The sequence below is a fragment of the Podarcis gaigeae genome (assembly GCF_964106915.1).
Source record: "Podarcis gaigeae genome assembly, chromosome: 11".
Classification (NCBI taxonomy): domain Eukaryota; kingdom Metazoa; phylum Chordata; class Lepidosauria; order Squamata; family Lacertidae; genus Podarcis; species Podarcis gaigeae.
The window spans coordinates 47,995,725-48,013,644 of NC_139687.1; the positions used below are offsets into that span (position 1 = coordinate 47,995,725).

Sequence of the window (17,920 nt, forward strand, 5' to 3'; positions counted from 1 at the left end):
GGGTTAAGAACTTAATTCATTCTGGAGGTCCATTCTTAACCTGAAATTGTTCTTAACCTGAGGTACCACTTTAGGTAATGGGGCCTCCCGCTGCCGCCTCGCCGCTGGAGCACGATTTCTGTTCTCATCCTGAAGCAAAGTTCTTAACCCGAGGTACTATTTCTGGGTTAGCCTGAAGCGAATGTAACCTGAAGCATCTGTAACCCAAGGTACCACTGTACAGCAACTTGAGCTCCTGGGAGGAATTACAGGATATAAATATAATTTAAAATAAAATAAAAACTATACATTGCTTTATAAAAATTGATTATTGCCAGTGTTAAAAGTGAGAGGACTGGTGATGGCAGAAGAAAGCAAGGAAGCGGGGAGAGCAGGAAACTTGTTTCATGCACAGCCAGAGTCAGAGGACAACAATTTCTAGTTATATCTGATGTAAATTAGGTCATTGTATGGCTATGAACTGCCACATCACAGCCACATTCAGAATGAGGACAACATTTATCTACCATTTCAGATCTGAATTACCGTAGGTCATCTTATGGCTGAGAATTGTTACATCCTTAGATCAAAGTAGGCCAGTCTGTACCTGTCCCGCTTTCAAGCTAGAGCAAGGAATCTAGTAGCATTTAAAAGAAGATTGAAGTTCTGGTGCAAACCTGAATTAGAGCAAAATTTAATAAAACACCAGGTCTTCTAGTTCTGGAAGTGTGTGTGGAAGGAAAAATGAGGGAGCCCAGGCCAGGTTTTTTGCTGTGGTCCTCTTGAGGAAATTGGGGTCACATTTGAACAGGAGCCTTCTGGATCAATGGCCTTTCTAGTTCAGGATTTGGGTTTCACAGTGTTCAACCAGAAGCCCACAGGAAGCCCATAAGGAGGATGTGAGCGCAATAACTTACTTTTTTTTTTTTTGAGAAACTGCACAATTTGAAGGCAATGAGAGGTGTCACTTCCAGCATTTCTAATTTGATGGTTTAAAGCAAATGTGGTGAAGTTCTGAAGATGGTCTGGGAGTCTTGGCTTAGGGGTACAGCTGAATGAAGCAGAATGGAGAACAATGTGGTTTCTGCCCCAATTTAAAGCCATAAATGACAAACCATGGGGCGAAATCCAGTAGTGTCCATCTATCATCTGAATGGACACTGAATGGATTCATTTAGTCTGAACCAATCCGATCTGAGCTCGGGTGAGAGTTCTCCCATAAGTACCCACAGTAAAATAAAAAGCTGTTGGACATACAAAGAAAATTGAATTTTAAAAAAAACCCATGAGGATAAATATAACCTTCTGAATTTGATCTTCACCTTTGAAACAAAAAGAGAATCACAGGGCAGGGCCAAATCAGCAAGACGATTACCAAATCATTGCAAAAACAGATACTTTTCTCATTTAAGCACTGAAGATGGAGGAAAGCTGGGCTCAGGGGACAAGCTGGGCTCAAAAACACAGAACACAGACGTGGATGATGTGAGTTTTAATATCCATCCGTTATGTGCAAAGTGTGGCTGACCCAACAACCAGTGCAAGCAGTTTGGTTTCACCCTTCCACTCTCCACAAGTGGGGCCCAACTCCGAGAAACCACTTTTGTGCTTTTTCTGCCACCTCTTGGATAAAAACTAATTTTAGAATACTGGGTGGTCCTAAGTGAATACCTCCCCCCCCCTTCTTCATTTTGACTGTAGCAGAAAGACACGGCTTCAGGCACCAGGCCTGCTGGCGGACCAACTCTGTGTTACAAAGATGTTTGCAAACATGGCATGTGGACTGGCAACATTAACCCCGCCGTCTGGGAATCCCTTGCAGATGATCACAGTAAGAAAATAAGTCAGGTTGTGCGTCTATAGCAATGACCAGAGGAGGAATGACTGCTGGGAGGACCGCAGAGAGAAGAAATGCCATGGCGCATCTGCAGCAACACAACTGGATGCCTTCATCTGCCCCAGCTCGAACAAATCATGTCTCTCCTGCACTCTACAACCAGAACTGGTGCTGTAACTGTCCAACAGCTTGACCTCACCTACAAAGGCACCCTCCTCCATTATCTCCTGAGACAGACAGATGCCAACTGGTAGGACAGAGGTGGGCTTTTTCACTAGTGGCATCGGTGTTGTGAAACGCTACCCCATTGGTATTGGCACACAAGCATTCCCTTGATCTCTGGGCTTGAGCCTCCTGTTTTAATTGCTTTTTTGGGCAACTGTTTTAAATGTTATACTGTTTTAGCTGGCATGTTTATTGTACTTTTTGATAAATGTGAATGTTTATTTTAACGTTTTGATGAAATGGTTTCATTGGGTGGCTATATATTTAAAATTGTTCTTACGCTTTTAATGGCAAGCAACCCAGTGGTATATAAATCAGTAACTATTACTCTTATGAATACTAATGACTCATTAGGAAGCCAGGCTTCCTTGCAGTTCCCCACCAATAATAATAATAATAATTTTTTTTATTTATATCCTGACAAAGCCGGGCTCACCTGGGTTTTTTATCATTGTATAACATGTGAAATGGCTCTGGCCCCGAGCATTTAAGATCACATTAGCATTGTATTGCTGAAATAGACTTTTATTTAAAATAGAGTGAATACAAAACATTACTATGCTAATTGAAGTAAAGAGTTCCACAACAGAGCAAGGATCAACCCCCAAAATTCAGGAAAGCATTTGGAAATGCTTTTGTTGTATTAGAGAGCCTCCCCACCCCATAATATTTTAACTTGGGATGACAGCGGTATCTCCATCACTTGGATGTGCTTGGTCCGCTGTCTGCAGCATCAATTTAAAATCCTACAGGAATAAGAAAAGAATAAGTTAGAAGGAAGTCGCTATACAGCCAGCTGACTGCTGAAGGTTACTGAAGTAGGTCCTCTTATTCAGCAATCAAAAATAGACATGTTGATCTACATAAAGAATAGATAATACTTAACTAATACTTAACACTCAGGCTAATACTTAACTAATACTTAACACACAGACTAATACTTAACTAATACGTAACACTCAGTCTAATACTTAACTAATGGAAAACTAGCAAAAAAGTTTCCTCTATGGTAGGAAACTTAGCATTGGAGTAAGGATCACTGGAATACACCTAAGAGGTATTTGAAAACTTTTCAAATAATGCTAGCAACATATAATTTATTAAAGTAACATGGCTGCACCCCCTTTTACAAAATCACAAGTTATCAACATTCTCTATTACCAAAAATGATTTGGGTAATACAGAATGGTTATTGGTACAGAATTATACACACATACCGTAGTACTCCAAGGACACAAATCACCTTACTCCAAATACAATGTAAAGGCTTACAACTAGAAAAGTAGTTATGAATCAGAGTTATAAGATTCTATTTTATCTAGGTTCTATATTACCTGAATTCCAAACCAACGTGCATTTCCTCCACCAATAATATTAATTTCACGATGTCACAATTTTGTACGTTCACGATGTCAAAACAAAACAAAACAAAACAGAAACAGGCTGTCGTGTGCAACAACCAGCCAATAACTCTACCTTTGTTAGTTCATATTTTAGAAGTTGTTACTTGTGAGGGTAAATCCTATTATTTGCCCCCTTTGAGCACAGCCATCAGTGTGCTCCATCTGCTCCACTTTGCCAGATTGAACTTGGGCCATGTGGGCATTCCAGTTGGCCCGTAAATTGTCTGTAAAAAAACAAACAGGTAAACAAAAGGGAAAAAAACAACCAACCAAAACTCCTCCTGGGGGTGGTAGTTGCTGGATCCAACCACTTTCTCTGGGTGCAGAACCGAAGGCTCACGTGATGAGCACAGGGTGGGCTCCAGTGGAGAATTGCACAGGCCAATAAAATAACAATGCACATGAATCACAGAAGGGGGTGGCCACAAAGGCGGCGGGATGGAAAGTGGAGAAGTAACCTGGCCTGGAGCACGAGGTCAAGCTCCATTGCTGGGCGCTGGGAGGCCTGGCCTGCCAAAAAGGTTGGTGTGGGTTTGAAAATTCAAGGGGGAGGCTGAGTAGGAAGAGGCAAAGGATGCAGCAGGCTGGCTTGTGTGTCAGGAGCCATGTTCATGGAATGGGGAGGGAAGGGATGTAGGCTTAGATCTTGGGAACGGAAAGGGGAACGACTGCTCTAAGAGGGCTACAGCACTGCCTCTGCCTGGGTATTATTATTATTTATTTATTTATTATTATTATTATCTTACTACAAAAAAATCTAAAGGAATAGTCTTAGAGAATCTGTTCAACCTACACTCCAGCTGACGCTATTATCAATGTTTGACAGCAGAAATGAGGAAATAAAACTGAAGCCACTATTATTATTTTTATTAGTGCCTTTGGAATGAACTACCATGGTTCAGAAGTGGAAGAACCAACACTGGGAAAGGGTGGACTAACATCAAGAATATAGCTATACAGGAAATGCTTACATGGCATGTAAGACTTGTCTGGTAGGAATAAGCCAGAAGCCTTTTGGGCAGTTTGGCAAGATATTTTTGAAGTTATGAATAGGGCATGGCTGCCACACTCCTTGACAGCAGCCTAGGCAGATATATGGAATATGTAAAAATGATATGATTTTTGCAGAGTTATATTGATGCACACCCCACCTTTCCCCTTCTTTTTAGCTCATGTGAAGTATAAGATATACTAGTCACTTATATTTTTTATATCTACTATCCATCAATATGTGATTCAATAGTTCTCCCTATTGTGTTTTGTTTTCTAAACTATGTGCAAAATTAAAGAAAAGTCTTGAAGCAACTTACAATTGTAAGAAGAAAAGAAAAGCATACACCCACAAGAATGGAAAACAAACACCCAAAGGCATAAAACAACATTACTGACTGTAAGTGCTCATCCCACAATATTATAAACAAGGATAAATGCTACCCTACCCTGAATGATGAACACCAAACAGGCAGGGTCATAATAGAATATGATCCCAGTAAAGTGGAGGGGGGGGGGAATGTCCTGGGTAAACAGGAACGTCTCAGCCTGGTGCCTGGAAGTTGATAATGATGGTGCCAGGAATACTTTTCTAGGGAGAGGATCCCACAATGGAGGAGCCACCACTGAAAAGGGCCGTTCACATGTTGCCGTTCTCCATAACTCGTTGGAGGGGGCACACCAAAGGCAAGGTCTAGGTATAAACTGGAGACTGCCCATCTGTCCCTAGTACTATGCACCTTGAGTTGCTGGCAAGGGGGAAGAACCATTTGCTGCTTTATCTCAGGGAGCAAAATGTGTTGGGCAAGCCCTGAAAAGAGAGGATGGCTTTGTGGATGCAAGAGCAAAGGAAAAGAGCAGAGGAAGAGGGGTGTGGATGCATCTGGGTGACAAATCGAAAGCTCCAGAGTCTATTGTACACTGAGTAAGTGGAACAGAAAGAACTGGGCATGTGAACTGTGTGCGTGTGTTTGTCATGCAGCACCACAGAAATTTGCTAGAAATGATACAAAAGAGTACAACTGATTTCTTACTAACCCTTCATCAGATGTGTGCCCCGGGCAAGCTTATCGTCCAGGTGATTTTGCACACCAGTATCTATTAATCAGTACCTGCACAAGAAATTCTACTTCTGACACACAGAAAGAACAGAACAGTGAATTCTCTCTCTCTCTCTCTCTCTCTCTCTCTCTCTCTCTCTCTCTCTCTCTAAAGGTTGTGACTCAGAACTGAGAGGAATTGATTTCAAAGAAAAATGCCACTTCAAGGAACTGCCCCTTAAGAATGAGGAATTGCAACAACCTTCAGAGTGATTCACAGCTCCCAGAAGGAAGGGATTAAGAAATTTCCACGAGATCTGTTGTTTCTCCCCACTCAGCTCCAGGGAACCCTGGGGATCTTGGAGGGCTTATCAGGAGTGCCTCAATGTTCAGCAGTAGGAGGACACGCTTCCCTGAGTTGTATCTCCGTATCAAGATGAAAGCAATATCATTAAAAGAAGAGTGATGCCATTAGCCAAGGGCTGAAATAGAACTATCTATTGTATTCAAAGTTAGTCCTGCTCAGAGTGGATCCATTCAAATTAATGTCCACAACTAGTTTAAGTTCCTTAATTTCAACAGATCTACTCTGAGTAGGACCAAATTTGGATGCAACCCTATTTTGCTTATACTTGTGGGTTGTGACTTGATTTAGAAGTGGGTTGTACCAGGGGGCATTTCCATTTTTAAAAAATGGGGGGGGGGGGAGAGAGTGTTGGAGAAACAGAAAGAGAAGTGAAGTTTACAGTGAACCAGGCAGGGGGTCTTCTCAGTAGTGGTACCCACACTGTGGAATGTCCTCCCATCATATGTCAAAGAGGTAAACAACTACCTGACTTTTAGAAGGCATCTGAAGGGAGCCCTGTATCGGGTGTTTTTCTTTAATGTGTGATGTTTTATTGTGTTTTTAATATTCTGTTGGGAGCCACCCAAAGTGGCTGGGGCAACCCATCCAGATGGAAGGGTTATTATTATTATTATTATTATTATTGATATTGTTGTTGTTGTTGTTATATAGGGTTCACCCACACTTCCACTTGTCCCATGCCTAGAAAGTATGAGTCCAAGTGGTTTTCCATTTGTTTTACACTTTCTAGGCAAGATTCTGAGGGGTTTTGAACTTGTTCCACTGCTTTCCTTGGGAATACCCACTCTTTAGGCAATAAATTGTCTCAGGTGTCAATCCGGAGAAATCCCAATTGATGTTTGCTCTGGTTCTGCAGTAAAGATGGGGTTTCCCAGGGGTAAAGTAGAGGGGCAAGGGCAAGTCTGGATGAGCCCATAGATATACCCAGTGATTGCAGCAGAAATGCCGCACTCCAGCTATAGAAGCGTTTCATGCTGCTTAGATCCCATGCAAAACCTCTGCATTCATAGCACTGTAGTTACTAGTAAATGAAGCAAATGGTACTAATAACATAAAAGGAAAATGTTAGCCAATGGAGGGCTGTAAATCATTATCAGTTCAAGGATGCTAGAAGAGACAGATACATACAATCAACATTTCATTAGCTTATCTTCCAAACCCCAATAAATAGGCACATTAGTGAAAAATCAGACTTGCCCTGCTGTGAAATCTCAAACAATTAAACTTGCTTAAATACAATTATTTGCCTGTACTATACAGGATACACTTGATTCCTCAGAAACCAAAGAGGTTTGGGCCATTATTGCAAAATGATCTGGAACACAGATATATAACAAGGAAGGTCTGTTGTACTGACCAAAGCAATGGAGAGAGAAAAAAGAATTAAAGGTTGAACTACAAGTGACCAGCTGTCTTGAATTGCATCTGGAGTGCAATAATGACATACGATAAAAAGAACGAGTTGTATCCAATGAAGCAATTGTGTAATATGGACAATCTAAGAATTTGGATGTACAGGAAAATTATATACAATATTTGTATATTGTATATTCTGTTGGAAGCTGCCCAGAGTGGCTGGGTTAACCCACTCAGATGGGTGGGATACAAAAAAATCATCACCACCACCAGCATTACTACCACTAATAATTATAAACTGCATGGTTAACTAGTTTAGAATCCTTTGTCTCTATACTTAAAAGCCTGCACAGACTGTGACCCACCAAGGCAAAAAGTAGCCCAACATGGGGCTTGATGCACCTCCTAGTTTACTTTTGCTCAGAGTCGGTGCTAGCTTCTCCGGGATGCTGTGCACCCAGGGGCAGGGCCACGGGGGCCAGGCGAGCATTCCAGGGGTGCGCTGCCTATGGGGGCAGAGCGAGCTGCCCATGGGGGGTGGAGTGAGGTGCCCATGGCGGACTGCTTCCTGGGTGGGGAGGGAGGGAGCTGTGCCACCTTGCCGGCGGCCTTTCTCCCTTCCCTCTTCGACAGCTCGGGAGAGGACCCCACCCCAGGAAACAGCCCGGGAGCAGGTGGCAATGGCTCGCTGCCTGCCCGCAGCTCCCAAGCCTTCCCCGAGCTGTCAAAAAAAGGGGGAAGGGAGGAAGGCCGCCGGCAATGCGGCGCAGCTCCGCCCCTTCCCCGATGGCTCAGGGTAGTCTTGGGAGTCATGGGCGGGCAGCGTGCTGAATGTCACCCCTCTCAGTGATGACACCCGGGGCAGCCCACCCCCACCACCCCCTTCCTCTGCCCCTGCTCTTCCTCTGCCCACCTAAGACTCCATTTCCCACCTTCCTCTGCTGTTTCCCTGCATCTACCTTGGACGATAAGCCCCTTGGGGCGGAAGCAAGTCATGCTTGCCCTCTGCAAAGTGCCATGCACATAGATAGCAATATTCAATATGGGGTAATAAATAGTTGTGGTGGCTGCCTGGGACTTCAAAAGCCTGGGATCTGCCAAGCCCCAGGCCAGCCAGCAAGGCCACAACTACATCGCTTCTAGGCTGGGTCACAAGCTGCGAAGTCTTGCTTAGAAGCAAGCACTTCATCCACAAAGGAGCAACGTGTGCCATTACTCAGCAACATGTCGCTGCTTTATCCTCTGGTTCCCTATCAGCTTCAGAAGTGGAGATGCCGCTTTATAAACCACACCCGTTAGCTTCTGCTCCTTTTATCTCACAAGTGATCTCAGAATAACACAGCTCTATGGGGTTTGTTTTTGTGCAGTTTTATTCTTCTTGAAAAGAAACCTGTTTTGTTTTGTTTTTGCTGTTTATTCGATGAGTCTTGGGAGAGGTGGGTGCAGAATCCCTGTCACCTTGGAACCTGATGTAAAGACATTCACCCTTGAACCTGACTGCCAGCATGCAGGACTAGTTGCAGGCTTTGGGGCTATCTAGGATGAGGTGTTTTCAACACTTTGTCATAGTGGGCTTCCCCAACCTAAAGAAAACCCTTGATCCCTCCCAAGCTCAAGGACACCAAAATAATATAAATAACTTGTTAGATTGACACCATTTATCAGCAGTAAGTATAAGGAGATACAGAGTGAGGAAGGTGGAGGTTGATTCATAGCTTCCTGTTCCATATATCATGCATGCAAAATTTGGAGATGATGTAGGGTTCCCTAGCAGCTGTTCTCTTCAAGGTTATTTTAAATATTTTCTAGAAGCAGCAAGGGATGAAATTTTATAATATGGGGGAGGGAGATACATATATTGATCTCCAGTCCTCATGAAAGTAGAGATGAATGCCCAGTGGGTGAATATGCACCTCCATCTTTGATGAGAAAGTGTGTGGGAAAAGGACATGCTTCTTTGTATGTGTGTTTCCAGAATACATCCAATGACCATCAAGTATACATCCAAATGAGTATATTCTGACCTCCCCCTCCCTGACCGAGACCTTTTCTCCTGTTTTGGGAAATTCTGGACACCCTCTGCAAAAATATTTGTGGTTTTTAAATGCCACATTTGCCCTCGTTGCCATTTAATTTAACTGAGCAGCGATAACTCATATGAATGTTGTCAATGATGGCACAACGCTATTATCTGATAAGATGGTATCAAGAATGGTACAAGTGCTGATTACGACCGTCAGCTACACAGAAGGTCAGCGAGGGCAAATGAGGAAGCGGAGGACGGCCAATGGCACTGAGAAACAACAACCAAGGGAACAAGTGGGCCACCAAACCATGTGCCAATTTTGAGTTGCCTGTTGCAGAACATTCAGCATAGCCCCAGTAAATGCCCTCTCTTCCCTGTTCCAAGCAAAACGGTTGTTACAATTGTATATAGAGACTCTGTAAATGAAGAGGTCTGTTTTCACTTCACAGCACTTTGTATTTCCTGAATGCAAAAACGACAAGACATTCCGGATCCCCGTGTACTTACAGGGAAATAGATACTTACGTGAAGCTTGTACTGCTGGTAGCTGTTAATCAAGTCTTGAATGAAGGGGTGCTGCAAAAGAAGCGCCACTGGGATGGGCGTCAGATCTTCGGAGCCAAGATCCCGGTATACCTTAATGAAATGCTTCAAGGGAACATAATAAACGGCTTACTGTATTAGGAATGTGTAGCCATTTGGAAAGCAACAATCAGAATCAGCTCACCTAGTGGGACAGAGCCTCAACACTGGCTTCCTGGCAGCAGCATTGCTGCAGATTACCAGCAAGGGGAAGAACAAGGCAATGGGAAGATTGGGCACACTGATAGGACCACCAGATTGGCTGTGATGGCAAGCTACCCTCCCTCCTAGGAAGTCACTGTGATGCTGGGCAAACCATTTCTGCAAGGCAGAGATGGACATCCTTTATGGCCACAGGGACTGCTCTGTTCTACTGACAGTGGCCTGGGGGGCTGTGACTCTATTTTGCTATGCAACAGTTGGGCAGTCAGGCTCCATGAAATATTTAGCAACTATAGAGAGTGCTTCAAATGTCTAACACTTGGCCATGAGGATGGTCATAAGGATGGTAACTGCTTCACAAGCATTATCCCAGTGCTCTTTACAATAGGTCTGTTAGGTCCATAGCATTATCCCCATGCTGCAGGTAGGAGTCTGAGGCTGTGGCTTGCCTGTGCTCAAGTTCAGGGAACTGGTAACTTCTAGTCTCACAATGCTAGCTGCTATACTGTACACTCAGATCAAAGGCCATTGCATGAGACATCCGTGGAGAGAGACAACTTTTTTCAGGGCACATTGAACTGTGCTATTTTCCTTAAAAGTAAAAAATGTGAGGAAACTCTCTTACTACATCTTGATTAAATTTGGTTAAAATTGGTAGACTAAAGTCTATGTATTTAACACCTTGCCCTTCCTCACAAAATCAGCCTGAGGGGCTTCCAGCTGGCTGTCCGTGGTGAGCGTTTGACAACCTGATACTTAGAACTCTGTGTAATCTTACATGGCACACACACACACACACACACACACACACACACACACACACTGGATTGTGTAGTTTCCTATATTTATGGATCTCCCCATCTCTGGAGGTCCCAAGAGAGCCCTAGTCTGGTCATGTTTCAGAAGCAGCAGAAGGCCGTTCTGACTGGGCTGCTATTGGTTGATGAAAGTTAAGCAATCCTGCTTAATCTTTAAAACTGTAATAAGTGTCACGGTAACTGCAACGAGCTTCTGGATGAGAGTAGGACACTAGATTAATTAAACAAGCAATGGACCCTTTCGCTAGTTAACCAACCTCATAAGTATCCTCTGGCTTCATATAACCACTAAATCTGTGGTTGTCGGCAGCTTTGTTTGTTTCATGCTGAAACACTTTGAGTAGTGTATCCAGAGAAATGTTTCCTTCATTGGTGAAAGACTCAGCTCCGTCTTCTTTTTCCTTCTCTTCTTCTTCCTCTTCACCTTCCTCAGCAGCCTCCTCCTCTTCCTGCTCATCCTGTCCGTCACTTGTTATCAGCTGCTCAGAAGAAGGAACATACTGGGGACGGAAAGTGTGACAGATTGGAATAGCTTTGCTAATGATCAGATGATTAAGCTTGGTGGCCACTAAGGGAGGAAGGAACTGTCAATTTCAGTTCTCTCTGTTTCTCATTTTTCTAATCTTAAATTCAGTTTGCCACCTTCTGCTACAATTTGTGATAGCCTTCATAAAAATTCATTAGAATTTTATGCAAATGTCTCCTATTAACAAGGTTTTATAAGGAGTTTTGGCTAATGTGCACATTTTGGGAGCAATTTCCCCTGATATAATAAATTTTTGCATGCCTTTTTCACTAACATATTATTTTTTTCACGAAATATACATATTTTCCCCTGATATACTGTATTTTTCGCCCTATAGGACGAACCATCCCATAAGGCGCACCTAGTTTTTTTTTGGGGGGGGGAATAAAGGGAAAACAGATTATTTCCCCCCCAGGCGCAGGGAAGCCCGAGCTTCCCCTGACCCCAGCCCCCAGAACAGGCAACTCTTCGCAAGCCGTGGGAGCACAGCGCCGGGCTCCCACGGCTTGCGGAGAGCTGCGCGAAGCCTGGAGAGCAAGAGGGGTCGGTGCGCACCGACCCCTCTCGCTCTCCAGGCTTCAGCGAAAGCCTGCATTCGCCCCATAGGATGCACACACATTTCCCCTTCATTTTTGGAGGAGAAAACGTGCATCCTATAGGGCAAAAAATACGGTATGCATTTTCATAAATATTGCGTGTTTGTAGAGCTGCATTGCAAAATTCAGACAAGTGTGAATTTGTAATGCCAGGGTCTAATTCACTTCTTTAGGGAGGACATTCAAGACTGACACTATCACTAGAAATCTATACTAGTTTTTAAATGGTTTAACTGGTGAGGATCCTAAGAACTGTAGTTTTGTAAGTTTGCTGGGAAGTCTATTGAGAAAAGCTTAGCCTGCATTGCAGAACTGAGATTCTCACTGGTTCCTGAAGAAAGGCATGTACTCTATTATACTAATCTGATTAGAAATATCAGGCTGAACAACAATGCTACTGCCACATGCCGCAGGAAAAGTCCAAAGAGTGGCAGAGCTTGCAAGCAGATTTTAATTAAAGGCATTTACGGCCCTGAAAAGCCTCCACAGCACTTTACCAGTCCACAATGGACAGGCTGACTGAACAAACTGCATTTCAATTTTCTAAAAAGTGGAGAATGGGAGGGACTGCACAGGAATCATCAGGATGCAATGGCATCAGCAATAACACCATCTTGATTCTCTAGAGAAAGTGAGTGAGCAGAAGATGGCAACTCCAGACTGAGGTGTAAGTTTGGAAACAACACAGAACAGAAAGGGTGATTAAGTGAAAAATCTGCAGAATTAGCATTCTCATTTCAGTTTGGTGCAGTCAATGTAGACTGAAATGAAAACAATGTAACAGCCCAGCTTTAAGGAATAAGAAATTAAATTGTCACCAGCAAATGCTAAATTATTGTCAAGATCAACAGCACATTTACCCGTTGGGGCACAGGAGGGAGTTCCTGCTTTTTCCTGTGAATATGTGTCCCTGTTGCAACACTTAGGGCCCGATAGACACCATCGACAGAATCAGGATCGGATGCAAAATAAAGGAGCATCTCCGTGTAGTTTAGCTGAGGAGGGTCTTTTTCAGGATCAGCAAATAAAGAAAAGAAAAACTGTAAAAGAAACATGCTTCAGTTAATTGATGTAGAGGATATTGTATGAGAATAATCTATGCAATGTCCGAACCACTTTGCAAGTCTTTCAGCAATGAGGAACATCTCTGCACTGGGAAAACTTCGTGTGGTTGTAATGTGCATGTAGTGACTTGCAGCAATTTTGCGTTGGGTGTTTTCATACTGAAGTCCACTTTCCATTCAGGTGGGGCAATGTGGTTGCCACTGCAACCAGGAATGTATAAAAAACTAAGGGGGGAAATTCTGCAACAAATCTTAAAATGTCTGGCCATATGGCTGGCTTAGCTTTCTGCCTGTATGGCTGGGCTACCTTGTGTGTTAGTTCTGTCAGTTTTGTGTTATACAATTACACAAAGAACAAAGGAACCACATCACTATTCGATCAAAGTCTGTACTGTAGTGACACCAGCTCTCTGGGGTCTCAGACAGCTTTCCTAGATCCTGCAGGGGACAGCAGGGGTTTTACCTCGCACATTCTGACTGCAAGACATATGCTCTACCACTGAGTTATGGCCCTTCCTAACCAATGGGCAGTCTTTTTTATTTTTTGAGAAACAAAGTGTAAAAATATAGGATAGAAGGCCCTTTGATCCTCTCCAGGGCTTTTTGTGTCAGACATGTAGGTTGTCAATTCAGGAAAGAACTTGGAATCAAAACCCAATATGCATCCCAGTCAGTGCAAACTATTACCCTCAGATAAGAAGCTGATTAAAAACAGATTTAAGCCTCACAGATGTGAAACATAGTCTGTCATTTTTTAGAGAAAAATATTTTCCCAGAGGTAAGTTTGCAATGCTCTCTTTCCTCTTAAGGAAGCCAATCCTGATGAAGGATCTCACAGCTCGGCAGAAAAAAAGGGCCACCTTCATTGTGCTTCTTACAGTGAACAGATTATTATTATTTTGGTGGCAAGAGGTGTACATATAAGTTAAATACCACCGCCTGACCAGAATGGAGAAGGCAAATGGTTCAGTGATTGAGCACTCATTTTACATGTAGAACGTCCCAGGTTGAATTCATAGTATCTCCAGATAACAGACCCAGGACATTTCTGCCTGAGATCTTGGATGGTGGCAAAGTTCAGCTTTTTTTGGGGGGGGGGGTGGCAAAATTGTTGAGCTTTTTTTTAATTGAGATTTCCCAGACATTGAAATGGCTGGTCTTAACTGTGCTTAACTTCAGTTTGGCTTGCAGCCTTTTTTACACTTACCTTTATAAGGTGCTCCTGGCGGTTAAATGGAAAAGGTTCTGTGGGGCTTTCTGGAACGGGTAAATCTTCACTGCCTTTAAACCACAGACCGACCTGGAATGACAGAACCATACAGTTGAAAGGGATTGTGTAGGTCAACTAGCCCAAACTGCTTGATTACTGCAGGATCCACAATGCAAAAGGCAAAAACTATAAGCATCTCTGAGAAATGGTCTTTTCAACCTCTGTTCAGATATCTCCAGCAAAGGATAACCCACCACCACATACCAAGGTAGTCTGTTCCACTGCTGAACAACTCTTACAATTATGACGTTTCGCTGAACGTTTAGCCAAATCTGCTTCTCTGCTAACCTGCTGGTTCCAGTCATGTTCTCTGGAGCAACTAAGAACAAGTCTTGTCTACCATGCGGCAGCTCTTCAGATATTTAAATACAACTACCATTCCTTATTCCATCTTAATATCTTTCCTCATAGGACTTGATTTCTATACTTCTCACCATTCTGGTCACCTGGACATAAAATGTTCTATCCAACCAAATCATTGCATGCACATGGGACAACTTTTACAAGTTTCAACAGAATTTCCCCTTCCTCTCTTCCCCCCATATGCCACTCAAATTTGGTCTGGGGCTTATCTGGGGGTGTTGCCAGGGTGCATGAAAGGAGGAAAGGGAGGAGAAGTTCTGTTGCGTTCACAGATGTCATTCTGCACGTGCAATGATTTACTTGGATACAACCCAAAGAACGGTTATTATTCATGACCCTCTTTGGACAATTTAAGAACTTAATATAAAAGCCCAGGAGGATCCAATCAAAGACCCATTTAGTCTAGTATCCTGTTTCCCAAAGTAACCAGATACCTCCAGGAAATCTGCAGGCTGAGTTTCAAGGCAATAGCTTGCTTTTAACTGCTATTGAGTATTAAGGCTTATTAGGCAGATATGGAGGCACTGCTGTTGCTAAGGTCACACAGTCACTTAATCATTGTTGCTAATGACTACCATGCCAATCTCTCTCAAGGCTCATCTGTTCAACTCTAGAATAGATATATATCCTTTGAGTGCAGATATATATAATTGATTTTATGATTAATTTTTTTAACATGTTTGTGTGCACAGATCTATAACTGTGTGTGTGTATATATGTGTGTTAATACACATGCACATTCCTTTTCTGGTGCAGGTATTTATCAAAACCAACATGTAACAGCAGGATATATTCCAGGGAGGGGAAAACTGTACTTAAAAAGGCAGCAAAAATTGATTTCCATGCTAGGTCACATACAGCAACAGCAAGACTTCAATGACTCATTAAATGAAACATTCTTGTGTTTCAAAATATGAGTCAGTCATTCTGGTTCTAGAAGCAAATCAGGAAAAAAAATCAACAGCTGAGGAGGATAAAAAGAAAGTTGCAGTGGCTGGTTTTAGATGAAATGGGGCCACTTCTTCATCTACTACTCCTCCAGCAGTAATCTGCAGACAGACCTCCTTGCACAGGGGCCTAGGGAGGATGCCTGACCCAGGATGCAAGCCAGTTACCATAAGAGGAAAACTAAGCCTTAGCAGCTGTTATTGAAGAATGTTTAGGCACGCTATATTATCAGCCATCTAAATCTCGTCATGATTGCTGGTGCAGTTCTGAAGAATGTTAGAGCAGAACAGGCAACATTCTGAACAGTGAGCCAATGGAGCATGTACACGATGTGCTCTTGCTGTCTCTCAAACTACAAGTTTTAGAATGTAGTGGTTGTGCATATGTATGTATGTATGTATGTATGACTGCAATGATGTCTTGCAAGTTTCTTAGTTTTGTTGGCGTTTCCTAGGCATGAGGCAAGAAGAGCTGACTGTACTAGCTGACTGGCAACAGGAGGGAGGGGCTCACACCATAGTAAGGAGAGACCAGGTGTTATTGGGGGGTGGTGTATGAGAGAAAAGCACAAAAGAAAGCACTTGTACAGGAAACTCTGGGGTACAAACTTTGACAAGACACCATTCACACAATTTGCAGTTGCATGAATGGCTTTTAAAAAATCATCCTGAATCCTTGTGTTGGACAGTGGGAAACTGTAATCCCTTGCTGTGTTCCCAATTAAGGTCCCTCTCGCTCCCTTCTTGCCCTGCTATTAGGATTGGAGGGAAAGTTCCCACTGGAGTGAATTATAGCTCAGTCCTAAATGCAAGTAGCAAGCATAGGAGGTTCAATACAGATCAAGACTGCAACAGGAGGTGAAGGGTTAGGGCCCTGCCTGCCCCCCACACCAAAGTCCCAACTTGGATCTGGGCTTCCGCTGTTGCAATTTGCTTTCAAAAAGCCCTCCACACAACTGCTAATTGTGTGAATTGCATTCTCTTCTAGCTTGGCCCTGCAATGCACAGTTCAAGAGGCAGGAGAGCGGTATGGCGCTCTATGTGACACGCTCACTGAAGAACTGTGTCCCAGAGTGCTTTCCTTCCACCATGCGTATACTGTGCAGATTGTGGCCACCAAAATGTGGCATCAGGAAGGGCGGGCAGCCATCACTCATCAGGGATGTTGAAACCTCCATGGAAATGGAAGCCAATGCTGTTGATGCGTTCTGGAGCCTGTAAAACTTATGTGAGTAAATGAGCTAGGCATCTGGTTTCCAGAGCACATAGAAGGACTAGCTCTAGATCCCAGGGCAAGGAACAGTGTGTAGAGCAGCTGGAATCCATCTCCCATCAGCCCCAGCCGACATGGCCTGCAGTCAGGGATGATGGGAGTGCTAGTCCAGCAACATCTGGGATGTGTGCTTCAGATTCCCTTTCCTTCCTCTAAGTGGAGAAAGCTTTTTCTTTAGCATCTCCCCCTGCATTACCCCAACATGCCTCTCAACTATACCCATATTCTGTAGTTTCTTCTTCCACTGTCCTCTTCACACCCAACTTTTGCCTTGTGTTGCCTGGACTACAGAGTAGTTGTGGAAAAGCTATGTCCATACATGCTATATGGTCAACTATGGCAATAAACACAAATCAGGTATGCATTGGGCAATAGGCTTAATCAAAGGGACCTAAAGAAGCTGAAGGGTACAAATCAACCCTATTTTTCAAAGCAGACGTGGGGATTTGGGGCCCTGTTACAAGCTTGTCCTAGGCCCAGAAACTGTGATTCGTCACTGGCTGCGGCAGTGGAGCTGAAGGGGGTATCATGGAGGCATTTTTGCGAATGGTGTGTGCACACTCATTCCTGTATCATGTTCATTTAGAAGTTTTGCAGTGTTTCAGACTTCTCTGACCCAAGAAATGAATGTTTACACCACAGGAAAAGATGCGTCTGCTTGGTATAACACTTTCAAGTCTCTGAAAAGAAAACCTGACTACAGTTTGTCTCCAGCATCAATCTGTTCTATGGTGAAAACGAAAGCAGTTGACTTGAAAGCTACTTATGTCAGAAGGGTTCTTTGCAAGTCTATAGATTATACTTAACGTGGGAGGCAAAACCCAGTATATAACTTCAGTATATATCTTCAGTATATAAAAACATTCTTTTTCTTGTCAATATCTGGGAACAGAAGCACCACAACTCCATTCACAGCCCCAGTAAGCTAGAAAACCCTGTTCATATTATTTTAGCCTCATGGACTTTTGTGGGATTTCAACTGGGAAGTAACCAAATTTTATGGGTGGATTTAGATTTTAAAAAAACATTTTTGCTCAAAAACAACATCACTTACACATTTTTCTTGTTTCGCTCAGATTTACCAGCCCAAAGATCA

The 17,920-nt window shown here is 43.2% G+C and overlaps 1 protein-coding gene across 2 annotated transcripts in view; it reads right to left on the minus strand.

Moving 5' to 3' along the window:
* Nucleotides 1-2,545: 2,545 nt before the first annotated feature.
* SPEF2 (sperm flagellar 2) overlaps nt 2,546-17,920 on the minus strand; it is an 86,044-nt gene continuing 70,669 nt past the window's right edge. The window contains exons 33-38 of one of the 2 annotated variants that reach the window (XM_083702541.1): nt 14,179-14,271; nt 12,768-12,947; nt 11,043-11,285; nt 9,749-9,871; nt 3,518-3,668; nt 2,546-2,787 (exon numbers count right to left, since the gene is read on the minus strand). In XM_083702541.1, the coding sequence (XP_083558667.1) occupies nt 3,567-3,668; nt 9,749-9,871; nt 11,043-11,285; nt 12,768-12,947; nt 14,179-14,271 (741 nt within the window). In that variant the 3' untranslated portion in view covers nt 2,546-2,787; nt 3,518-3,566. The remainder of the gene's footprint in view (nt 2,788-3,517; nt 3,669-9,748; nt 9,872-11,042; nt 11,286-12,767; nt 12,948-14,178; nt 14,272-17,920) is intronic. The other variant, XM_083702542.1, reaches the window with a different exon arrangement.